General features: G+C 51.2%; 1 protein-coding gene across 1 annotated transcript; it reads right to left on the bottom strand.

Annotated features, from left to right (window-relative positions):
* Nucleotides 1-10,912: 10,912 nt before the first annotated feature.
* LOC125355684 (proprotein convertase subtilisin/kexin type 9-like) lies at nt 10,913-26,104 on the bottom strand. The gene is given in 14 exon segments (XM_048352123.1): nt 10,913-11,031; nt 11,034-11,112; nt 12,472-12,656; nt 14,000-14,168; nt 15,038-15,186; nt 15,452-15,625; nt 15,999-16,182; nt 16,843-17,039; nt 19,348-19,489; nt 19,691-19,824; nt 22,296-22,467; nt 23,664-23,855; nt 25,023-25,083; nt 25,899-26,104. Coding segments are annotated over 14 exon segments (2,163 nt in total).
* Between the last annotated feature and the right edge of the window lie 240 nt (nt 26,105-26,344).

The raw sequence follows: 26,344 nt of genomic DNA, 5'->3' as shown, positions 1-26,344 counted from the left end.
TACTTGTGCCAAGCAGAAGGATGGAAGTGGGGACTGGCAGCCCAGCCCATGGGGGCTCTCCCCAGTGGCTTTACCATGGTTGGCAGATAGCAGAAGAGTCTCAGTGCTGAGCCCACACCTTGGGATTTCACAGCTTCTGCCCCTCCCACTTGTTTACAGAGCCTCCAAAGAACCACAGGACCTGCACCACACCAGCACTTAACCATCAGGGTCATCAGTGACATGGGGGTCATAAAGTACCCACCTTCCTGACACAAAAACAGCAGCTGTGTTCAATTGTGGCTAAATTGGCAAGTGGAAGTTGTCTTTCCTGTTGGCTGTTGGTAACTGAATTGTATCTGCAGCTCCCCTTTGGGCAGCTTCCTCAACACAGCTCCCTCCTCTAGCAAGAATGACTGGGAGTGCCTGGGTGAAAAGTGATCAAGACCACATATCAACCAACAAGCTGGGTTTGGTGATTCACAGCAGTAATCTCTAGTGTTTGGTGGCAATGGTGTGAAGTCTTACCTGAGCTAATGCAGAAAGGGCTGGGGAAGTGGCCAAAGTGGCACAACACCAGCCAAACATGTAGGAGCCCTGAGTTTAAACCCAAGCATTGAAGAGAAATAAAATGCTGAAAGAAGGGTTAGCTCTCCCTGGGAGGTTTGGAAAGGTGGCCCCTGTCCACTTTCATTTTCAGCTACATGGACCTTAAACTGAACTTTTTGCTCAGCTGTTTTGCTCTGGTGCTCTACCACTTGGGCCACCCATCCAGATATCTTTACTGGTTATTTTGGAAGTAGAGTTTCCCAGACTTTGCTGCCCAGGCTGGCATCAAGCCATGGTCCTCAGATCCAGATCCTAGCCTCCTGAGTAGCTAGGGTTACAGGAGCGAGCCATTGTTGTCTGACTACAATCATATTTATTAATGACATTTTTAGAAACATTTCTTTGCCTGCCAGTACAGCTTCAAGTGTCTTTTCAGCTCCTGACAGAAACTCACAGAAAGCCCCAAGTCCTCTGTAGCCCATAGCAGACCGGTTTTCCCAACAATGGCTGCCCATCACTCTAGTATCATTCATTCAGCTGCCCATCTTTACTGCTCATACTAGAAATGGCATCTCAGCAATAAATGCTCCATGACTTTGTGGGGTTGGGGAAGGGGGTTCATGGATAAGACTTGAACTAAGAGCCTGGTTGCCATCCCTCAGCATTTTTTTGTTCAAAGATAGTGCTCTCCCACTTGAGTCACAACTAAACTTCTGGCTTTTTACTGATGATTAACTGGAGAAAAGAGTGTCATAGACTTTGTTGCCCAGGTTGGCTTTGAGCCATGATCCTAAGATCTCAGCCTCTTGAGTACCTAGGATTACAGGGTGAGCCACAGGTGCCAGGCTTCTCCACCTCTTGGTAACTGTTTTTAGCTCTCCATTTTGCCCTGTTAGTAGCTCTGTCAGTAACAAACTAACCATGTGTCTGCATCCACACCCAGCCATTTTATTCCTTAGGAAGTGATCCCAAGGAAATAATCAATCCAGCGTACAGAACAGAACAACCATTGTGTAAAATGCAGTGCATTGAGTGGAGGGGCCTAACGTAATCCAGAAAGGATCCCAGGGATGTCTCCTGGGACATCCATGCCCAGGAGGTGTGAGGGAACAAGGACCGGTGCACTAATGCATAAGAAATTCAGCTAGCTAACAAGCTCAGCTCACACATCCAGGCCTTGCTAAGGCCCTCCAGGCTGTCAGAAGCCCTGGCCTGGCTGGCTGGGTGGGAAGCAGCTCTGGTCCAGCTGCTGGCAGCTGCCAGGGTCTCTGGGCAGAGCTGCACAGGACTCAGTTCACTCCACCTCCTGCTTTTAGGGAGGTGTGATTCAGGACTCTGGTTGCAAGGCGTGCATTCACTTAGCTCCCCTCCTTCCAGCAACGCTTAGGGAAGCTTTCCTCCAGTTTCCCAGAGTGTCTGATACTTTTATTTTCCTTTACTGTAGCCTTCAGTAGCCTGCACAGTCATCAACAAGGGGCATATTTTAGTCTGTGTAGGGTGGAATAGTTGGCATCTTTTAAAAAGAATGAAATAGATGTTTCTCTGTTGATAAGAAATGGATTTGATGCCAGTAGCTTTCAAACAGCATGTTATGAGCTGGGCGTGGCTGGTGCTAAATACACAGGTGTAATCCCAGTTCCTTGGGAAACTGAACCAGCCCAGGACAAACAATAGATGGTTAGGATATGTTCAAACTATTAAAAGGTACATACATTCCAGCACATTGGTATAGACAATGTTCTGTGTAGACACAGATGAGGCCAAATTGGAGGGAGTCTCCCAGTCTGCATTCTGCCATTCTGACATGGGATGAACAGGAATTAGGCAGCTCCCTCCCCTATCTGTGTTTATTAGCACCTTTGTCAGACATTTCTGCTCTTCTGAAGCATCTAGCCCAGCCTGAGAGGCACACTGAATTGGGGTCATCTCCCTGTTTGATAGATGGAGAAATTGAGGGCCAACATTGCAAGACTAGAGGCAAAGCAGATCTGATTTTCCCAGCTGTTTCTTGGGACCCTCAAGGGGCAGGGGGAAGATTGTGTGTTGCTCCCAGATGTCCTAGGCTCTTCCTTGGGCTGATGGAGCTAGAAGAGGCTGGAGGGGGGCTGGGGCTTTAGCCTAGTGCATGAGCTCAATAAGGGCTGGCAAGTAGGAAAAGCTGCCTGCACATCTGTCTGAAACTCTGTCTCCCTCATGAGACTACAGACTTGATAGAAGAGGAGCCCTGACTGGGTCAACTTTTTGTGCCCAGCACCAAGCCACAGCTTGATATGTACTTTAATGACTGATTAGGTTAATGAGGGCACTGTGTGCCAAGCACTGTGCTGCATGCTAGGTGAAGCTGACAGGAGGATGCGGAGTGTGGAGATGATGCCAGCTGGACACCAGTGCTGAGGGGAGGGGATGTGTGTTGTGGTCAGGGAAGGAAGAGCTGGACTTAAGATCTCAGCCTCCTGAGTTGCTAGGATTATAGGCATGAGCCACTAGTACCAGGTCACATTTTTTTCCCTTCCTTCTTTCCTTCATCCCTTGCTCCCTCCCTTCTTCCCTCCCTCCACCCCTCCTCCCTCCCTCCTTCCCTTCCTCTGTCCCTTCCTTTCTTCTTTCCTTGCTTCTTTTTTTCCCTTCATACTATCATACCCTCACACTCTCAGGCTGCTGGGCTAGATTTACCTCCCCTGGTGTGGGGATACTAAGCTTACTCCCTTATCAGTGCTCCCCTTTTCACCCTCTCCCCTGGGCGCCTGACCTGCGGGCGGCCAAGGTGGAGTGAAGGGGCAAGGCTTAGGTGCACGTGGCCGAACGAGACTCCTTCCTCCCTCCTTATACCCACCAAGGAAGCCAGGCGCGCACGAGTCTCGGAGACGCTTCGGAGAGCAATCTGGTTTAATAAGGGAGGGGCTAACAGTCATAGAACAGTGATGACAAGGAAAGGGGGTGACAGACCAAGAACTGATGATAGGCTGGCGAGCTTGTCCGTCCAAGAGCAGCTTCCTAGGACCTCCCTCATGGGCTAACATCACTTCCCATAGTACCACCCTCTGGGCAGTGCCCACGCCAAGGGGGCACACGTGCTAGCTGGCGAGAAGTGGGGGGCTGGTCTCAAAGCTACCCCTTCTGATTCCGGACCAAGAAGGAGATAGGTGTGGCTAACTTCCATACTGCCCCAGGGCTGGGGGAAGGGCAGCGTCTCGGGAGCACTCTCATCGCCCTTCCCCCTTCAAGGCCAAGCTGAATCCCCAACATCAGGCCACACACCATCATACTATCTTACCATCATACGTTCACACAACACACTTTCATACTACACACCATCATAGTGTATACATCACACCACCATACCATCACACCATATAATGTCACACTGAATACTCTCACATCACACACCATCACATCACACACCTTTATAATATCACACCATCATATCACCATATTATCACATTGTATACCATAACCACCACACCATCAAACCATATGCTGTCACATTGCATACTGTCATATCACATACTGTTGGGGATTTAACTTGGCCTTAAGGGGGGAAGGGCAACTAGGGCTCCCTTAGAGACGCTGCCCTTCCCCCAGCCCTGGGGCTGTGGAAGGTAGTCTCTCCCACCTTCCGGCTTCAACCAGAAAGAAGCAAGGCAGCCCCTGCCCCTGGGGTCGAGCATGTGTCTGATGGCCGGGGACCCCAGAACCCAACCCTGGGGGGCTGGGTCGCCGCCCACAAAGGAAGTCCCCTGACATCACTTGAGGGACAGCCCTTGGGACCAATCAGGGCCCCTTGGGACCAATCAGAGGCCCCTCTCCTGTGCCCGCCTTTGGGGTATATCTCTTAGCCCCTTCATTTGAATAAATCAGAACGCCCATGAGGTCTTCTCCGAGACTCCCATGCTTCTGTGAGTGTCTTTCTTGAAGGGCCTGAGGAGTCTGTTCAACCACATGCACTGAGGCTTACACCCGTAGGTCAGGCGCCCAGGGGAGAGGGTGGAAAGGGGAACACACTTAAGAGAGAGAGAGTAATCTTGGCATCCCCGGACCCAGGGGAGGTAAATCTAGCCTGGCATATGGCGACCCGAACATGGGGGCACAGAGCCCACGGGAATAAGTCCGCGGCTACTGTTAAGCCATCAAGAATTGGAGTGGGATCTCCGGGACTCGTGGCTCCCCCACCGGGCAATCAAGGCGGTGGGGCAGAATCAATCCGCGTCCCAAGAGGCCGGATCGGATTTTTGGCACTTGGACCAAGAGTCGAGGGATTTCTGCAGCCCGCGGAGATGGGCGCGCAGCTTCGTGAGTCTCTGGGTACCAGGTGGGGCGGCGGCCGCAGTCTAGTCCAGGGCCCCCCACCCCCCCCCCCACCCCCCCCCCACCCGGGACTTCTTAAAGTCCCGACTTGGGAGCGGCCGCACACTGTGTGCTGGCCTGTGGAGGCGTGGAACCCAAGGCAGCGGCGGGAGCCGCAGGGGGTCACGGCCCCGGCAATGATTGGGACTTGGCGGCGAGCGCGGGCGGCACAAGCAGCAATGCTTGGGACTTGGCTATAGAGCGCGCCGTTCCTGACCACTGGCGCAGAGCCAGGGCTATGGGGGTAGGGGCGGGGGCAGCGAGTGAGACCCGACCCGGAAAGCGGCGGCAGCGGGTATTGTGAGTATACAATATGAATCTGCGTGAGTCTGTGAGTGTTTCTGTTGACTGAGGAGAGGTTTCCTTTTGTTTTTATCAACCACGTGGTTCTATTATGGGCAAAATAATACCATTTGCCACTGGAATTCCAAAAAACTTACATGGCCAATTTAAAAAAAAAAAAATTCTAAGCATGCCTCAAAGCTTGTGCACAAGTGTCTGTATGTCCGCCTGTCTGTAAAATTTGGCATCATGGTTTCAAAATTACTTGCCTTTTGATTACTATTTTAACTTACTTTAATTCTTATGTTAAACTGTTCTTTGCAGCCTGTGGGTGGAGTCACAGTGAACAGCCTGGAGGCAGTGGTGGAGGACGCAGATCAATTCTGCCCCACGGCCTGGATTACCCCGTGGGGGAGCCACGTGTCCCGGAGATCCCACTCCAATTCCTGAGGGCTTACCGGTAGCCTCGGACTTATTCCCGTGGGCTCTGTGCCCCCATGTTCAGATCGCCATATGCCGGGCTAGATTTACCTCCCCTGGGTCCGGGGATGCCAAGATTTACTCTCTCTCTCTTAAGTGTGTTCCCTTTTCACCCTCTCCCCTAGGCGCCTGACCTACGGACGCCCAGGGTGGAGTGACGAGGACACAGGTAAGCCTCAGTGCACGTGGCTGAACGAGACTCCTCAGGCCCTTCAAGAAAGACACTCACAGAAGCATGGGAGTCTCGGAGAAGACCTCATGGGCGTTCTGATTTATTCAAATGAAGGGGCCAAGAGATATACCCCAAAGGCGGGCACAGGAGAGGTGCCCCTGATTGGTCCCAAGGGCTGTCCCTCAAGTGATGTCAGGGGACTTCCTTTGTGGGCAGAGACCCAGCCCCTCAAGGGTTGGGTTCTGGGGTCCCCGGCCATCAGACACGTGCTCGACCCCAGGGGCAGGGGCTGCCTTGCTTCTCTTCTGGTTGAAGCCGGAAGGTGGGAGGGACTACCTTCCACAGCCCCAGGGCTGGGGGAAGGGCAGAGTCTCTAAGGGAGCCCTAGTTCCCTTCCCCCCTTAAGGCCAAGCTAAATCCCCAACAACATACCATCGCACCACACAAATTTATACTACACAGTCACACCATATACCAACACTCTATCACCTGTTAAACCACACTGTCATTACTCTGTCATATCATTACATCATACACTGTCATACTATATACCATCACACCATCACATTGTCACACTGTTACAATGAATACCATCACAACATGTGCTGTCACATCACACAAAGTTGCACCATTAATCTCACACCATCACGTCACATCACATACTGTCATGCTACACACTATCCTGCCATTATACCATAAGACCACATACTCACATCCTAGTACCATCACACCACACACCATCACACTACACATTGTCACACCATCACAATAGAAACTATAGCACTATACATAATCACACAACACAGTCAAACCATACAATGTCACACATTGTACCATTACAACACACACGGTCATATCATCACACTATCACATGATACACTGTCACTCAATCATCTCACCATACACCATCATGGCACACATAATTCACTATCACACCACACACCATCACACTGTCACACCACCATGAAGTTGTAGCTGCTGCCTCACAGGCATGCCACCTCATTTATGTGGCCCTGAGAGCATGGACATTTCACAGAAAGTAATTTGTGGGTAAATAAAGATGACTCTTCATGTTGACAAGGATTTTATTTCAGACCTTGGTGCAGGTCTTCTCTGATAAGGTCACAAGTGCCTGCCTGGGCCAGCAGAGCACAGGAGCAGGTTGCACCCCCCCCCCTCACCATTATCTGGGCATGAGCAGAGATGCCTGCCTGCGGTCACGTCAGCACAGAGGAGGTGCTGCACATGGACACTGCACAGGGAGAACCTCCTGGGGAGGGGAGAGTGAGATCTAGGGGCCACAGGACCTTTTGGACATGGCACAGGGCATCTCTCTCCCTTGGTTGGAACCCCCACTCTCCATGCAGAGCCCCAACCCAGGTAAAGGGCTCCACTATGAGGTGGTCAGGGCAGAACACAGAGTGTGCAGACCTGGTGTGCATCAGCAGCACCAGGCCCAGTCCCGGGCTGCTGCCCAGGGCTTTGCCCAGCTCCACAGGAAGCAGGGGGACTGGGAGGCCATGGACAGTGACAGCAAGACCTGCACCAGCTTCTCAGGCTCTTTGTCCCCCTCAATGACCCCAGGCATATGTGGTTGTCACTCTGCTCCTCTGGGATGTCACCTCTTTTCTTCCCATCTCTGCTTCTGCTGTGTATTCTGTCTTTCTTGCAAGGTCACTAGATTCTGAATCCTTTAGGCTCCATGGCCACATGGAGAATTCATGTCTCTTTCCTCCTGCAGTCCCCAGCTGAGGACCTGGGACATAGCCGATGCTCAGCAAATGCCCTCTGAAACAAACTGAATCAGGCTGGCCAGGTTAATTTCCCCCTCCTAAGCCAGCCAGTGGTCTCATGCAAGTAGTGCCATTGTTCTGGAGCCGTATTGCCAGGCTTTGGGATGTCTATGGGTCATTGAGAAATGTTAACATTCAGCCAGGTTCTGGTGGCTCATGCATGTAATCCTAACTACTCAGAAGGCTGAGATCTGAGGATTGAGGTTCAAAGCCAGCCTGGGAAGACAAATCTGTGAGACTCTTATCAACAATTAACCAGAAAAATCCTGGTGTGGAGGTGTGACCCAAGTAGTACATATGAAGAAAAAGTCAAATAAGAGCACAGGGTTCTGAGTTCAATCTCTGTCAACAGCCCCCCCCCCAAAAAAAACAAAAAAAAAAAACAAGGAAGGAAGGAAAGGAGGGAGGGAGGGAGGAAGGAGGGAAGGAGGGAGGGAAGAAAGGAAAATGTAAAACAGGCACTGATGGCTCACCCCTGTAATCCTCGCAACTCAAGAAGCTGAGATTTGAGGATCATGGCTGCAAGCCAACTCATGCATAAAAGTCCATGAAACTTTCATCTTCAATTAATGACCAGAAAACTAGATGTGGAGATGTGGCTCAAAGTGGTAGAGTGTTAGTCTTGAGAAGAAAATTCAGGCAGAACACCCAAGCCCACAGTTTAAGCACTACGAATGTCCAAAGAAGGAAGAAATATGAACGCTAGAGAGTCAAGCAGCTTTGAGTATAAATGTAGGGAATCCAAGAGGGTGGCATTTTCTGATGGGTCTACTATGCTCTACACGTGCTCAGAGGCCACCAGCTCTTGGGTGTCTTGGCCCAAATGAGAGCTCTCTCCTTCCCATGACTTGGTACAAAGCTCTGACAAGGATGCCAAACTCAAGCTACTAGTCTATAAACATCCTCCTAGGAGCTTTGGCTCTTCCAACGAGTTTACTACCCAGTACAAATCATGTTCCTCCCCGCCCCTCTATATAGCTAGTTTCCTGGCCTGTTCTCATTCTGTGTCTTGTATTGCTCACATGAGTCCTCTCCCTGGTATTGGTCGAGATCTTTCTTTCTCTGAAGGACAGGCCTTTCTTCTTCAATCACAGTGACCAACTGTCAACTATCTGTAGGAAGCTATTTAGGTTCAGGGATCAATCCAGGTGGTTTGGGGTCAGTCCTGGGCCTTTAGGGAAGGGGTAAGCAGAAGTAATGGTGGAACTAGAGATACAGATCTGACACTGCAGCCATTATCATTCAATGACTATTGAGCATTTTGCACATACTGAATTGCGAGAAGACAGGTTGGAAGGAGTTTTGCCTCTGTTGAAATCTCATCATTTTTACATTGACTGAGTGGAGGTTTAGCTGGGCACAGGAGGGCCCACACAGAATGGGATAACTATACTCTGTAAAATGGATAAAGACATCATATGCTATGTGAATTCTATAGGGAGGCCTAGCAGAACTGTGTTCCTCCAAACTGGATGGCACTCACTGCCTGCATAATGACTTAAATCCAGCCTGAAATGAGCAGAATAAATTTTTCTAGGGGTCTCTTGCAGAATAGTGCATAATTAGAGGGACTGTATTAACTCAGGTTCTCCCAAATTCTTGTCACCTGTAGTTTCCCAAAAGTCAGAAACTTTCCTTTAACCCACCTGGAAAGCTCCTAATTCACATGGCTCTAGGTCTGGTTCAGAAACCTGGTTGAAAGTGCCACCTACTGCCAGAAGAGATTACTGCAGACTGAAGTACAAGACAATGGAAGTTAGGTTTATTCCTGCCTAGTCCTTGTTTTTCTCTGGGGTCTTGCTGACCCATCCCACCATGGGGAAGAGGGCTTGTGCTGTGATGTAGCACAAAGAGCAACTGAATGGTAGCATGATAATTGGAAAGCTAGTCATATGCCATGCTTGGTTTCAAGCCAAGAACCACAGTCACGCAGCACCCTGACTCCTTAGAAGCATCTGCAGGTTTATGAACAGGGGTTCCATGAACATTCTCTGTGCTAGACCCTGTCCTCTTAACTGGGGCCTGTGATGGGAACGGGGTTGGGATCGTGGGCTCAGTGGTGGAGCAGATCCTAAGATGAGGCACCACAATTGTGAGTGGGTCTTGGGGTGGGTACAGATCCTCCTTTATTATATTCCTCTAAGATGATCACCCAGAGGGAGTTCCTGGTCTCTCATCAGTCCCGGCTGAGCCAAGCACTCTCCTTGTCACTCAAATACAACTACAAAATAAAATGGTTACAAAACCTGCAATAAATATCAAGTATCAAGTCACAAAGGCAAAACAGGTCAGAAAACCTGCTTGCTATAAAAGGACAACAAAGAACTGGGTGCCAATGGTGTAAGTCTCTAATCCTAGCTACTCAGGAGGCTGAGATCTGAGTTCCATCCCAGGCAGGAAAGTCTGTGAGACTATAATCTCCAGTAAACTACTCAAAAAGTTGGAAATGGAGCTGTGGCTCACGGGGTAGAATGCTAGTCTTGAGCCAAAAGAAAAGCGTTTAGGCCCTAAGTTTAAGCCACAGACTGACACATAAAGGCAACAGAGACCCAAAGGTCAAACAAGTGTTCTTTTATTTTTCTGTTTATTCACGTATGGGCAGTGGATCCTTACACATACCACCTGCACCCCTCATGTGTCCACCCGGCCCGCATGAGGGAAACCACCACAGGAGAGGCCCATGCCCCCAGGGAGCAGCCCTACAGCATGCAGGGGAGGCTCTGGCTGCCTTCACACTCTGCCACCTCCCTTTATATCACCTCACTTCCAGGCTGTATACCTGGCAGGCAATAAGTCCCCAACCTGGTGTAGGGCAGAAGGGGTATCAGGAGAACTAGGGATTGGGGTGCTATCTGTTGCCCCCTACTTCAGGTGATCCCAGTCATAGATATAGATGAAGGTGGAATAGAGTGAGGATAGCAGGGAGAAACTGAGGCATGGCCTTTTGGTTACCTGAGACATTCTTGTCCTAGCTGGGGCTGTATCCCACACAGTAAGAAGATCATGATGGGTCCCCAGCCCATCATTCTCAATTGTTCCTGCTAACACTGGCACCTTTCAGCCCCAGGGCCTCCCCCAAGCTGGTGTCAACTACTGAAAGCAAATGCTCATGAAAGCTGACTCTGCCCACACATCTGCCAGGAACGACACTTGCTGTCAAACCACCCTTCCTTGCTCCTAATGGGAGACCTTCCTGTACCTCTCTCACAAAGGAGGGCACCTGTGTGAGACCAAGTTCTCTCAGGCCATGACTCCTCCTTCCAGCTCTGCCCTGGTCAGCACCAACAGGCAGGTTGAGGTCTTTCCATCTGCTCTACAGCTGGCCTGTGGGCTGGATCCGGCAGCAGATGGCCATGACTATTAGTACCTCCTTCCTGTTCCTTCCTGTTTTGTCAATGCGCTGGTGCCTCACGACACACGCGTTGGCCACGGGAAGGCTCCCAGGGTGATCGAGGTCTCAGGATGGGCACTGCAGCTGGTCAGGGTCCAGCCCACATCACAGGTCACAGTGATCTACCAGAGTCCAGGGAGGACAGTAAGTCTGGGTGCAGCATGGGTGCAGGGACCTGGTACAGCAGGTCCCTAAAGCCACCTGCTACACTGTCCCTCCCAGCAACCCTCAGTGGGGACCAAAGTGTGGAACACCCAACTCAGCTCTGCACCTCATACCACAAAGTATCAGCATCCAACATTGCCCACAGCTCCCTCATGGTGCCTCTGCCCCAGCCTACGGGGCACTGGGGCCCTGACAGACATCTAAACAAACAAACCAAAACCCTTCCCACCTCCCACTTCCCTAGAAGCCACACCTCCCCCAGCCTTCCCCACCCAGAAATGGCAACTCCATCTCCCCAGTGGCTCCACAAGACCTTGCAACAGCCCTCCACTCCTTGTTCACACTCATCCCAAGTCCAGACCAGAGACATCACCCTCAGGCCCCAAACCCTCCTTCCTTGGGCTCTACAGGCTAGCTCTCAGCCACCAGGACTACAGGTGTGATCGTCTTCAGGAACCTTCCTTTTCCTCCAACCTTCCATGGCTGCTCAGGTGTTCCAGCCCTGAGCAAACTCCCAGTACATTTGTTAAGTACACAGGTGTTTCTGTGTGTGTATGTGTGTGCACGCGCACGCACATTGTGTGTGCACTTGCATATACACCAATGCTGGGATTTGAACTCCAGATGTGAGCCACAGCTTCACTTCTGACTTATTGTCTTTTTTTTTTTTTTTTTGCCAGTCCTGAGCACTGTCCCTGGCTTCCTTTTTGCTCAAGGCTAGCACTCTCCCACTTGAGCCACAGCGCCACTTCTGGCCGTTTTCTGTATATGTGGTGCTGGGGAATCGAACCCAGGGCCTCATGTATAGGAGGCAAGCTCTCTCGCCACTAGGCCACATCCCCTGCCCCATTTCTGACTTATTAAGGCAGGTAGTCAGAGGTAAGGGTTTCAAGGACTTTCATGCCTGGGTTGGCTTTAAACCCCAGTCCTCTGATCTCACCCCCTTGAGTAGCTAGGAATACAGGTCTGAGCCACAGGCTGTGGCTTCCTTTTTTTAAGGCAATACTGAGGTTTAAACTCATGAGTGCTAAGCAGGCACTACCACATGTGGCAAAATTCTGACCCTTTTTACTTTACTTACTTTTCAGATATGATCTCACTTTGTTTTTCCCTGGTGGGCCCTAATTGCATGCATTCCTCCTACCTATGACACACACACACACACACACACACACACACACACACACACCACATGAATACACATTCTGTGGTCAACAGCACAGTTGCTCAGGTCCTCCTCCCCTGCGCACTGACCATCCCAAGAGGATGCAGGCCTCAGCCATCTCCACCCACCTCCCACAACCGCAACCACTCACCTTCTGCAAGGGATAAAGTGGCCTGTACATCTTCGTTTTGCACTGCAGGCCTGGAGCATGGCAGCAGGAAGCATGGACACTGGCCTCCTTGTGCCCCACACACAGTCTGGACTGATTAGGACCTCGCTTCCTTGTAGTATTCCGATAGACACCAAGGTTCTCTATTCCCCAGTGGGAGCTGCAGCCTGAGCAGAGGTGGGTCAGCTCAGACACTGAATGTGGGGGACCCACTATCTTTGTTCCCTCAACCAAACCCCTTTATACTTCAGGTCAAATGCCAGAGAAACCCAGGAGCAACTTTGAGTAGAAAAGCTGTTGCTCTGAGTAGCAAGACCTACAGTACAGCTGATTTGACTTATAGGACCTCAATCACTGCTCATCCCAATCCTTTCCCACCTCAGGTCCTTTCCCAATCCATCACCAAAATAGTTTAGCATGAGCCTGGATCTGTGGACAGTTGGCTGGACATGATCAAGCCTCATTTTCCCTATTTGTAAGACAACCAGAGTAATAGCATCTTCTCACAAAGTTGCTGTTTAACTAAAGCAGGAACAGGCCTGGGAAGTCCCAGTACTGCCCATGCAAAGCTCTGTCACATGAGGGTATATGATAACCAGGACCAGAGCTCTTGTCCTAGATATGTGGCTTTAGGAAAGGCACTCAGCAACTTTAGCTGCAAATGGAACTTGGACATGGGCTGCACAATGAGTGCCTGTGGCTCTGCCAGCTTTGCCAAAGGCCAAACTTCCTGCCAGGCCAGAAGCCACATTGAGCTCTTGTGATAGACAAGACTCCAGCCACTGGGATCAGCTGACTGCTACTAACACAGCCAGGTTTTAATCCCACCTAACCCTTACTATTCCAGAACCTTCAGATTCCCTAGTACCTTACTGCCCAAGAATTAGCTTCTGAGCTAGTGATTCAAGATAACTCCCTTGATTCTCCCCAAACCCATTCTGGCACCAAGCTCCATCTGAGCATGACTCCAGCCCAAGAACCACAGTGCCTAGCTCCTATGTGCAGCCCTCACCCATGACTTCACAACACTTTCCTGGGAAGGTTTTTGACAGAGGGTCCCCCAGACCAGAGAAAGGACTTCAGAGTAATGGTTGATGACAGTGGCCACCAGAATGCATACTGTCCTGGGCTGAGCATCACAATGAGAATATTAAGGCACAGGACTGATAAGGAACTTGCTAGCTACTGAACGGAAGATTGGAGTAAACCAGAGCTGTGCCCCACTTACAACAGGCTGACCTGCGGCTCTCCACCCACAAAACTAGTAAAGAGGTCCCAGTGTCCAAGCTGGAGACCATCTGTCACCCCTCTCATCGCTGCCACTGAGACAGGGGAGGCAGAGAGAGGTAAAGCTACCTGTCTCGGGCCACAGCATGCAAGCTGCAGATCCCGCTTGACTATGGATCCCAAATCTGCTGCTCACACTCATGGGGACCAAGCCTGTGGGACAAGTCTCCAATGCAGCAGGAGATGGGGCATCCTCCTCACCCTGGCAGGAACAGTCCCCTACCTGTGAGGACATGGTCAGGATGTGGGCAGTGGCTATAGGTCTTCATTTGCATCAAGGCTGGAGGGGCTGTATGGACACTGCAGTTGGCTTTGGGGAGCAGGCAGCATCGGGCCACCGCAGAAACATGGCAGTCTCCAAATGCCAGGCAAACGCGTCTGTTCCCTTTTGTCTAAAAGCCAAAGAGAGAAATGGGAACTTGTTCCTTTGAAGAGGTTTGGGGATTGGAGAACCTAGACTGAGAGGGACCCAGTCTGCCTGTTCTCGTTCCTGAGCCCTCACCACTGCTTGGCCCCCAGGCAGGCTGTCCTGCCATGGACAGCTCAGCGATGGCTTCTTCTCATCACTGACAATGGCTTCCAAGTGGAGACAAGGGGACCTGAGACAGCAGCACAGGGCCTGCGGGCTCCCTGGCCCACTAGGCCTCTCCCAAGAAAGCTCCCCTGAATTGACTTGTCAGCAGAAATGTTCACCTACCTCCCCACCAAGCCCTCTACATATTCCAGAGCCACCCAGCATCTGGAAACCTCATTACCTGTTTTTGCAGCTTTGAGAATCTGAAAGCACAGAGCCTCTGTCAACCCAATCTGAGGATCCTGGATGGGGCTTTGTTTTTAATGGGAGTGTGGGGAGTACAGTACTGTAGTACTGCTTTTGAACATGGGGTCTGGGTGCTGTCCCTTAGCTTTATCACTCAAGAATGGCACTCTATCAATGGAGCTGTATCTCCCCTTCTAGCTTAATTAGAGATAAGAATCACATGAACTTTCCTGCCTGGGCTGGCTTTGAACCATGAGCCTCAGATCTCAGCCTTCTAGGTCATCAGGATAAGAGTCATGAGCCACCGGCACCCAGCTTGGTGATGGCTTTAGGCAAGGCAGAGAGCCTACGTCACGGCTCTGCTTTTCCTCCTATGCCCATGTGGGTGGTATCTGTCCTGAGTCCCTCAGGGGTACCTGGCCCTGACCAGGCCTTTACAGTTTAGACCAGGACTGGAATCCAGAGGACAGAGGACTGGGCATGCAGAGTGGGGCAACTCACCCTCACACGCTCACCCTGCCGCATCCCACTCTGGGAGAAACTGGAGCAGCCCAGCAGCTCCTCCTCGGGGTCACAGTGAGCCTTGGCAGCTTCTGTCAGCCTGAGCTCCCAGGGTGCTGACCACACAGTCCTGCAGAACAGCTGTCCAGCTGCAACAAGGCAATAAGTTAGGAGGTTCTGGGGGAGAAGGACCCCCCGGAGACTCCAGAGAAAGCTTCATTCCAAAGTGAGGAAGAAGAGCTTTGATACCACGTGAAACTTTTAGTTTAAAAAGTTTAAAAGTTTAGTTAAAATTTAAGCCTCTAGTCCTATCTGAGGGTGACAGTCCCTCTGTAGACCAGGGTGGGGATTGTCACCATCACATGGCCTCTCACACCCAGGGCTGGCCTCTGCCTTCCCACCTGCCCTGCTCACCTGCTTTCCGAGAGCTGAGGGGCAGTGTAGCCACCAGGTTAGGTGTCATGTCTCGCTCCTCTTCAGGGAACCAGGTGTCATTGATAGCGTTGCTGATGGAGTAGTGGATCAGCCTCTGCCTGAGCTCAGCCACAGTGAGATTTCGCTGGTCAATGAGCATCAGGGCTGCAATGCCTGATGGGGGACAGAGAGGTCAGACAAGGTGATGGCCTGGCAGTCGTGCCTACCTGGGAACTCCTCTTAGCACACACACAAATGCACACACATACACACATCATGTGCTATTCCCAAAATGAGGTCATCTACAATCCCTTGCTTAGTGAAGGTGAGAAAGGAAGACATCTTGCCTTCTACCTCCAGGCCTTGGTATTTGCCATTGTGTGCACCAGGTGAACATCTATTTATCCCCAGACCCCAGTGATGCAAAATGGGAGCATCACCATCAGGTCTGTCCATTTGGTCCTCCTGCACAGAACCTCACATTTGGAGGATCTGGCCAAAGGGTCAGCTGGAATCCTGGTGGCCCTGACAGTGGCTCATAACTCACCAGCCACGTGAGCAGCCGCCTGTGCACTTCCACTCTTCATTTTATAAGAATTGGTACAGTCTCTGGAGGCACTGACAATGTGTTCCCCAGGAGCAAAGATGTCCACACAGGAGCCATAGTTGGTACCCAGAGGTCCCTGGATGAAAGGCTGGTCCTGGGAATCGACAGCTCCTACAGTGATGACCTGGAATGTGACAAAGAGTTGAGGGAAAGGCTTCAGGAGCAGAAGGGTAAACTGCTATACTACCTGTGTGAGCCCCATGCCAATGTCCCCTCAGGAGGAAAATCTGGATGCTGAGCACAGCCTGCCCCAGACACCCACACAGACAGCCCTCCCCATGCCCCTTAGAGATAGTTCAATGAAAAACAAACAATAAACAGACAATGTGGTTATCAAGAAGACAGAGTGCAACACACAGTGAGTGAACCAGGCTGGTTGCAGGTGGTTTTAAATTCTGCTTCTTTGGGAGGCCTGTTGGCCCAGAGTCTGAGGGGAAGGGCAAAGGGGGAGCAGCACCAATTTGCTTCTACACCTTCCCCACATTCCAGGGCCCAGAAATTGTGGAATTGGGATATCTGTCCTCCCCTTGGTACGGCCAGACCCGGAAAAGCCCCACACAAAGCAGTGGCTCTGCAAATGTCAGTCTGGAGGGCAGGGATGGCACAAATGGAGGATTTGCAGGAGGGGTGTGGTGTGGGGAGTGGGCAGGATTTGTAAGAGGGGCCTTGAAAGCCAGGCAGAGCTAGCTCCACCCCTTTCCTCACTATGGGTGGGGGGGGGGGGGTACAGGGCCTCTGATAGCCTGCAAGCCTAGTCATATGCCAAAGCCCAGCTGGCACCTACCTCAGGAGATGACGCCGGGGAGTAGGCACAGGAATTACTCCAAGAATTGCCCGCAGCAGCCACCAGCACTGCCCCAGCCCTTGCCAGGCGCTTGCAGGCACTGTTGATGCTCCTACTGTAGCCACTCACCAGGGGCAGCAGCACTACCATCCGCTTGGAGGGCTCGGAGACCAGCTTTTTCCAAATAAACTCCAAGCCTGAGAAAACAAAGCCTGAAGTAGACATTCTACCTCCTCCAGCCCTTTCCTTCCTAAACAGCAGTGATGGTTCACTATTGTCAATTTGTTGACTCAATGTTTTGTGAAATACATCCAAGTACTAATATATATGTATGTGTATGCCAGTGTATATACATATATACACATACATGTATGTTCATCATATGTGCATATATGTGTTTGCAAACACACATATTACAGGCTTAACATACATATCATTTACTCTTTTTGTCTAATGACTTCTATTTAGGCAGTGGGCCTTGCTCAATCACATGATGGCTCAAAGGAGGAAGGAATTCTGCCTCCACACAACCTTCTGACTCAAGACTTCAGGTCAGATGCTGCAGGCGTTTCTAGCCTGCCTGCCCTAGCCTGCAGATTGCAGGCTCACCAGCCAGATGGCAAGACCACTCCTCAAATCTCATTACATACACACAGACACAAACAGACACACATACAAACACACACATGCACATGCATGCGTGCATGCGCACGCACATACACACACACGAGCATGTGTCCCATATGTGCACATGGAAGCCATTGATCATGACTGCAGCTGTAAACAGCAACCCCAGGACTTCCCCTGCTGCCTCTTCAGATGGTCAATATTCCTGTTTACAAGATCCTCACAACAACCTCTCCTTACACTTTTCCAGGGAACAGGTGTTGAGGGGGAAGATTAGAGCTCAGAGAATGAAGGGCCAACTTCACAATCGCCCACCACCCTCTAGGCCTCACTCCAATGACCCTCAGAGCTCTGGACCCACAGAACCTGAGCCTGTCCTGGCTGCCTGCTGCCAGCTGTCAACCCCACTGTGTAAATAGGCACAGGTACTCTGGATGTCTCCAGGGCTCCAAGGGGAGCTGATGGCCAGCCTTTGAGGATGGGCCCCTTCAAACTGTGGTCTGCTCTGGCCACCCAGCATGGACTGGAGACCAGGAGTCTAACCTCACTTCGTTCAGGATCGTGCAGCAGACTGCCCCACTTGCTCAAGTCCTTTTGTCACATGGGCGTCACTGGGCCAACCCCTTGGCCCCTCTGGTTCTGGGCCCCTGTGGCCGTGATAGGAGTCTCACAGCCAGCCACATGCCTAGGAGACAGCTGCTGAGGACGGAGAGGGGAGTGGGCATGGAGGTGAGGGGTAACAAGCAAAGCAAAGCTGCAGTTATTAGGTACATGATGTGTGCAAAGCTCTGAGCTCATATCACACCCCATTTCAGTCTTCTGTGGACAGATGAACTGCTCCTGGTGATGGAAGTGACAGTTCCTCTGTGCTGAGCCCTGCTCTGGCCAGGTGATGCCATGATTGAGACTCTAAAGAGGAGTTGTTCTTCCCTGTGCCACACCCAGCATGAAAGCCTTCCTTCCACTCACTGACTGATGGGAGTCAAAGATCAAGGCCAAGGTCATTCAGTAGAGAGATGAGGCAGGCACAAGGGGTCACTGTGATGAGCCAGGAGCTATTGATTCCTTCCTGTAAAGGAACACAAAACTGGGGCTCTCCGTAAATAAGATTTGGGGCAGTGTACCCCTACTGGGGTACATGCAATATAGCATGATCTGGGACCTGGGCTCTTGGGGAAGTTCAGTCAGTCCTCCTGACACTAAGCCAGCTTATTCCCAGGCTCTGTGACCCTCGGCAAGTCACCCTCTCTGGCTGCTGTCACTGTTTAACAGATGTTACCTGCCAGGCTCAGGTATGGAACGCAGAGCCCTTGGCTCAGCAATTGGCTATGGCAACTCTATACAGAGCTCCCTCCCATTCCCTGTCATGTCCACCACAGGCCTGGCTCTCAGCAAGACCGCTCAGACCCGGGCACCACCTCTCTTCTCCCTGCAGTGGAGGCAATAACCTGGGACAGTCTAGACAATGGTTGCCACTTCCCCCACCATGTCTGCTTAGCCAGTTGTGGGAACACTGAACCCCCCTCCCCAGACCTACCCCATGCTAGGAAGGGAAGCTGGCTTCCTTTCTGTCTCCTCAGGGTCTGTGGAGATTTAAGCCCAGATGACAAATGACACTGTATCCACAGAGCAAGAGGAAAGCATGGAATGGAGGAGCAGCATGGAGCAGAGTCTAACTTGGGTTGGGTCTCTGCTCCCTTGAGCCTTCAGTCTCCACCTACCCTGGCAACCTTGAGGGTTCTACCAGGTCCACCACTGGAACTCTGTGGCAGAGCCTACCATGCCCTCTTAGGTGTGGAGACATTGTTTCTCCCTGCCCTTCAGCCCCTCCCCTCCATGGCCAGATGGAAAGTCAACAGAATGGGAGCTGCCACTCACCCATGAGGATCCCGCTGACTGTGCCCTTCCCTTGGCAGTTGAGCACACGCACACGGTGTATGTTGATGTTCTTGGCCATACCAACCATCCGGCCACTGACCACTGCTGCCAGGTGGGTGCCGTGGATTTCACAATTGGTCTCCTGCTCCACCAACACAAGGACCAGATGAGAAAGCCACCCACCCCATAATTTCCCAACAAGTCCTGGGTGGACTGACAATGGCTGCCCCTGTTATCCTACTGAGGAGTGGCAATGGACAATGATGCCTGGGACAGGCCATAGTACTCCAAGTCTGGTGGTCCTCACCCACCTTCAGGATAGGGTTGAAGAAGGGCAGCTCACCTGTGTCCTGGTGCTCAGCCATTCCTTCTCAGGCACTCTGTCGAAATTGGAGATGGTGACCCTGTCCTTGATTTCTCCATAACTAGGCTGGATACCAGTGTCCATGAGATACACCTCGACAGGTTTTTCCTTGCCTTCCCATAGTGACAATGTGTTAGAGGAGAAAGAGAAGAAGCAGGATGGTGATGTTATATGTGGTTCACATGTGTCAGTGGTATCATGCTCTGTGAACCATTGTGGACACTGTCTTAAGGACTATAGATGAACTCCATCTTACAAACATCCACCCAAGCTATCTCCTAGTGGTACTATTTTACTGATCAGGCCAGTGAGACATAGACATAGAGAGATGGCCAAAGCCACATAGCTGGCCAATGAGAGACAGTGAGGAAACTCCCGAATAGCATGCTGCCACTTAATGAGTCTGTGATCAACTCAAATGACCAAGCTCCACCTTGAACAATGTCATTGGCTGGGAGCAACCCAGAGGGCAGGGCCTCAGTCAACTCCTCCTCCCACTGGTTCCCTTGAGCAGAATTACAATAGCACAGCTCTACAATTTCCCTGGTGACCAACTAGAACAGCAGTTCTGGAGACTAGAAATCCATGCTGAAGAGATCAGCCATGATGCATGCTCTATGAAGGTTCTGGATAAGAAGCTTCACTAACTTTGTCATCCTTCTTCTGGTGGCTGCTGGCATTTCTTCACTTATAGCCACCTCAACCCAAGTTCCACCTATCTCCTCATAAACTCTTCATCTCATTCCATTCCCTTACAAGGACTGGTATTGAGAATAGGAGACAGGCTTGTAACCTGTGCCATGTAGCCTCTCTATGAATGAAGAGACAGTGCTGGTCCTGCCCAGCCTTCTTTAGACTTGTTCATATGGTACCTGCTCTAGCCTGACTCAGTCCAACAGCTCCTAAAGGGCCCCTTCCAGCCAAGCCCTTGAGAAGACTCCAGAAGGGGATCCCCAAACATGTGACTCATTCCTCCAAGGAGGGACAAGGCCATCACAGATATAGCTAGGGCTCAAGAAGTGAATTGCTTGTACTTCAAATCTGTAGAAGAGCTAGTTACCAGTGGCTCCAGAAAGAACATGCTACATTGTTTTAGACCTATCTTCAGGCTAGGGGTGTGACCAAAGGGGTAACCTAACAAATGTGAGGCGCTGGATTCAAATTCCAGTCCCACCATCAGACCTTATCTGGAAAAGAGGTCTTTGAAATTGAGAGATCATCCAGGATGAAATAGTGGCCCTAAATCCAATAGAAAGTCACCTCACACAAGAATGAGGAGGAAGGCTGGACACAGAGCCTCACATCTGTAATCCCAGCTATTTGTCAGTCAGAGAATGAGTGTATCAAAGGACAAAGCCACCCAGGCAAAGAGTTCACAAGACCACATCTCAACCAGTAGCTAGGTATTGTAGTCCATGCCTGTCGTCCTAGTTACTCACCAATATAACAAGGAGGATTGTGGCTCCTATCACATATTTGTAGCATAAATATGAGAACTTATATGGAAAAATTAATAATGTATAAATGACTCAAATGGTAGAGGACCTGGCTAGCAAGCATGGGGCCCTGAGTATAAATTCAAAGACTGTAAAGGAGAAAAAATTAGAAAGAAGTTGGGCACCAAGTTCTCAAGCCTATAATTCTTACTCAGAAGGGGACATCCAGATCATTAATGATTTGAAGCCAGCCTACACAGAGAAGGCCTTTAGATCCCAGCTCCAATTATCTAGAACAATCATTTCCAGGCATCTGTGCCAGGCTCATCCAACACTACATATTTCATCCAGAACCTCTGATCCTCTCCCAAATCAGGGGCCCTCACCGCTTCCACAGCTCAGTGTCACTATGACAACCACCAGACACAGCCATTCTCCTGGTGCCCTCCTCTGCCTCCCTCTGAAAGACAGAGGGAAACAAGGGCAGAGAGGTCTGGAGACAGAGAGGAGACCAAAGACCTAGATGGGGAATCTCCAGAGATCTGTTCTTGTTTTGAGGCCAGTGAGTTATAGAGACCAGAGACTGTAAGTCATAATCAAGTTCAAAGACCTAGATGGGGAACCTCCAGAGATCTAGTCTTGTTTTGAGGCCGGTGAGTTATAGAGACCAGATACTGTAAGTCATAGTCAAGTTCAGCCTCCTCCTAAGGTAAGTGTGGCCTGCAGCAGAGAAGATGAGAAAAAGAGTTAGGAAGATGGTTACTCAGGGACCAGTGGCTCAAGCATGCAATCCTAACTACTCAGCAAGCTGATCTGAGGGTGGCAGCCTGGACAGGAGAGTCTGTGAAATTCTTACCTCTAATTAACCAGCAAAACACTGGAAGTAGAGCTGTGAGCTAAATGGTAGAGTACCACCTTTGAGTAGAGAAAAAGTAAGGGACAGCACCCATGCCCTGAGTTCAAGTCCTCTATTTTAAAAAAAAAAAGCAAGGTAGCATAGAGAACCTTAGACAACTGTCCTTGCATTGTGCACAGAGCACCAGGAGGGGTGCAATTCTAAGTAGGGAGAGGAGAGGACAGAGAGATGAGCAGGCAGGCCAGGACCCAGGACAGGGAAGAGATGTCAGCCAGGGCAGCTGTGGTCTTACTCCTGTCATTAGAACTGTGAATCTGGTTCCACTCAGTAGAGTTCCACATGTTCCACATGGCACTCAAAGACTGGTTTGACTGAGGACAAATCAGCTGAGGGCTCCACAGGAGGCTCTGTGTAAAAGCAAAGGAATCCTCTTCGATGAACTTCACCTGCCTCAGCCTCAGGACCTGCAGATGCCAAAGACACAGGATCTCAATTTCATAAGTTACTAAGCCAGCAGCACCCAGCACTTGAACCACCTGATCACAGTAGTGCCCCAGCATGGCCCATTGTATCTCCTCCCATGAAGTCTCCCCAACCCCACAGACCAGATGACAAAGCCATGCTCCTCATTCCTCTCCTAGGCTTAGGACTGTGGGGGAGCTTGGACTGGTGCTCCCACAACTGGTAGCTGAATCCCAGGTGAGTGTCAGGAGGGATTCTGGCTTCCACATCTCATGGGGGAGCCAGGAAGTTCCAGTTCTAGGCAGGCTGGACAGTGAGGGAAGTCCTTGTGACCTGGATTCCATGCCCAAATCAGGATGTCAGCACTGGCCACCCTGTGTGTTCACTCCCTTCCCCATCCTCTCTGTCCTCAGACCACAGTTCCAGTCTCCCTCGTAGTGGCTTCTGGGTGCTTAGCCAATAGTGGCAGGGTGCACCAGCAGGAATTTAGGGACAGAATGGGTCTGCTCAGCTTCCTCCTGCCCTGGTAGTGGGCAGGTGGGGGGGGCACACCTGTGTGTGGCTTCTTTCCCGACCGTCGCCAGTTGACACTGACCAGTGCCCCTCTCACTTGTCTCTGAGTGTCTCAGTGTCGCCAGGGTCTTCTCACTCTGAGGATCTACTCTTAGTTCTTAAGTGACAGCAACCCAGGATCACTTCTGGCTTATGGCAGGGCACTGAATTTCTGACTCCCAGCAAGGGAGGTGCCAGGCCCAGCCTCCTGCTCAGAAGTTGCCTTGACCTATAGGGCCCCTGCTTCCCATCTCTGTCTCCCTCCACTGGTGCTGAGCATACTCCATGTGTTCATCATCCTGGGCCATCCCTGACCCTTGTCTCACCTTAGCTGTGGGCCTAGGCAGCAATGAACTGAGCACAAGGTCACTGGACAGGATGCCCAGCAGCTGGGAGCCAAGCTGCCCCTAGTTGGGGCTGTGTGGTCCCTCTGCACTGGGATCCCTCATGCTTCAAATGAAGGTAAAAGCATAATGTAACATAGGGGAAATGGCCAGGCTAAGGAGGAAGCTGCCTAAGGAGGCTGGCATCACAGAGTTAGAGACCCACCAGTATGCAATGTCTGCTGTCCCCTAAGTGTCCTCCAGGGGGCGTGCTCAGGCCTCTCCCCAGCATGGGGAAGTGCATGCCTGAGCTGGCTGCTCACCAGGTCCAGCTCACCCACATTTACAGACTTCATCAGGATACCAGGAAAGAGGTCTTTGAAGACGTGTAGCACTTCGAACAAGAAGCCCTGGCTGGCAGCCTGGGCCTGCAGGCGGTGGACAATACTCCCTATCTGCTGCCTCTGGGATTTCTTCAACACCAGCAGGTAGGTGTTGGGCATCTTCCAGGAACTCTGGCCCCAAGAGAGGAAAAGGAGCATGAGGACACAGAAATAAAGACCCATCCCTGTCTATAGATCAAGTTACAGCCAAAGAGACCTAGGGCATAGACAGACTACAAATAGGAGCTGACTCCGTGGGGCTTAAACCCCTCCCCAACACACACAAATCCCCACTGACATCAACCACAAACAGATCCACACACTTGTAAACATGGCGCCCATCCCTAGGGTAACTGTGAGTAACCCTCAGCACCAGGTCCCCTTGGTGCCTCCATGTGCTCTCCAAGTGCTAGACAGATCTGGTCATCCCTGAAGCTCTGTCCAAAAGCCACCCCTCCTAGTCAGCCCAGTGTCCAAACTCTTCCCCAGTCTAACACATCTCCATTTCTCCCCCTGCAGAAGCAGCCTCACAAGAACCCTCACAGACCTCAAAGCCAGAAAAACATGGACCTGAGACCCTACCCATCCACTGTTTACTGGATGTGCAGCCAAGAGCAAGCTACTTAAGCTCCCAATCCCTGTCTCTGTATTCCAGACTGCAATACCCATATCACACCCAAGCCCAGGGAATCAGAACAGTGCCTCTTCTAGAGGGAGAGAAGAACCTATGTGGACCTCAGTTTCTCATTTCCTTAATAAAAGTATAGGTGAACATTCTTTTCTACTTGTAAGAAACAAAAATGTTTGCATTCTGGCCTCTCTATGAGTGAAGGGCCAGACGTGGGCCTGCGCACCTGGGTTGTACCATCCACACGGTAACTGCTTTACCCTACCCCAGTCCAACAGCTCCTAAAGAGCCCCATCTCAGACAACAGCTCGATATAGTAGTGGGCACCTATCATCCCAGCTCCATTGACCTTATAGCAAAAATAACCAGAACAACATAGAAAGAGTGGATTAGATCCAACTACATTGTATGCATACAGATAAGTTATGCAGTGAAACTCCTTCAGAAAATTAATGTATGCTAATATGAAAGTGAGAGCAAAAAGGGGCTGGAGGTCTGGCTCAAGTGGGTGAGTGCCTGCCTTAGCAAGGGCAATGCCCTCAGTTCCAATCCAAATTAACTTAAAAAAAATCATTCAAAATTTGACTCCAACAAACTGCTCATGGGATGAATATGTGAACCTGAGGGATTTCCTTGAGCAATTCCCAACAGGGATGAACACTCTCAGGTACTTGGTCCAGGTAGCTAGCCAGACTCTGCTCGATCATCTCTTCGGATGAGGCACTTAGCCTTCTACAACAGAGATGGAGGGGGCAGGAGTGGGTAGTCATAATTAGAAATGCCCCCTTATGATCCATTTAATTATTATTATTTACTTTGAAGCCCAGGCTGGCCTCAAATTCACAGTCCTCTTGCCTCAGCCTTCCTTATGGTTGGGTTACACATGTGCACCATGCTGAACTCATGGCTTTTTTTATCCTCACTACAGTCGCACAAGATCCCTGGAGAAGGTGAAAAAAGAATCAGGGAATAAGACAAAAAAGTTGTCTTGAGCAGATCAAGTGCCTGGCAGCCAGGGGCCCTGCACATGACCCTGGGGGCAGCAGACCTTTCCACTCCATCCCAGAGGTGGAGCAAGGCAGGGGCGGCCGGAAGGAGACAGCAGCTGCCTGCTCTGACAAGCCAAGAGATCTCTGGGGCCTCAGAAGCTGTGATAAGCTGAACCCCTTTCCCTTTATCGCCCCTGGGGTGGGGGTGAGACGCACCACTGCCAGATGCCTGCTTGCTCCTTGCCTGCTACACCCAGCTTGATTTGGGGCGCAAGGTTTGGTGTCCATCCTGGCCACCGTGGGGCTGAATCCGGACCCCAGGCAGGAGATCTGAGTGCCCAGTGAGCCCTGGCCCTCAACCCAGCCACTCCTGCCACCCTCCGTCTCCAGGTGCTGCCTCCACTCCTACTGGATCCTGCTAATCTATCTCACCATCCAGTGCTCATGGTTTGCGGTGGCCGAATGAGCAAAAGGCTCTTGGGGATCTTGGCTTCACACTAAGCCTTACACCAGGGAGACTGAGGCCTGAGAAGAACTGGCATCCACATGGCTCCTCACCCCCCTCCCGCCTGCACCTCAGAGCTCCGGTATAGGACGCTTGTGGGCCCATGCTGTATCTCCATCGGTGGGATGAGCCCCAAGGCCTCCCTGTCTCTGTCCAGCTGTTCTTGGGCTCCAGACCTCGCAGGACTCAGCAGCAGCAGCAGCAGCAGCAGCAGGGGCAGCAGCAGCCACCACAACTTCCCAGAGCCGTTGGTGCCCATGGGGCAGGAGGAGAGATTTGCACCCTGACTCTCAGAGCCAGGACCCAGGAGGACCAGTGCAGCTGTCTGGCTCACTGTGCAGCGCCTGCCTGCAGCCCAGGGCCTGCAAGTGGAGGGAAACCGCAGTGCAGAATGCTGCACATCTGGAACCCAAGACTGTTCTATCTGATTAAATACTAATGGGGCCCGCCCCCTCCACACAAACCGGCAGGCCTGGAGCATCCTGTGTTCCATCCTATC

The sequence above is a fragment of the Perognathus longimembris genome, chromosome 7, assembly GCF_023159225.1.
Source record: "Perognathus longimembris pacificus isolate PPM17 chromosome 7, ASM2315922v1, whole genome shotgun sequence".
Classification (NCBI taxonomy): domain Eukaryota; kingdom Metazoa; phylum Chordata; class Mammalia; order Rodentia; family Heteromyidae; genus Perognathus; species Perognathus longimembris.
This window is presented reverse-complemented; position numbering and strand designations above follow the sequence as displayed.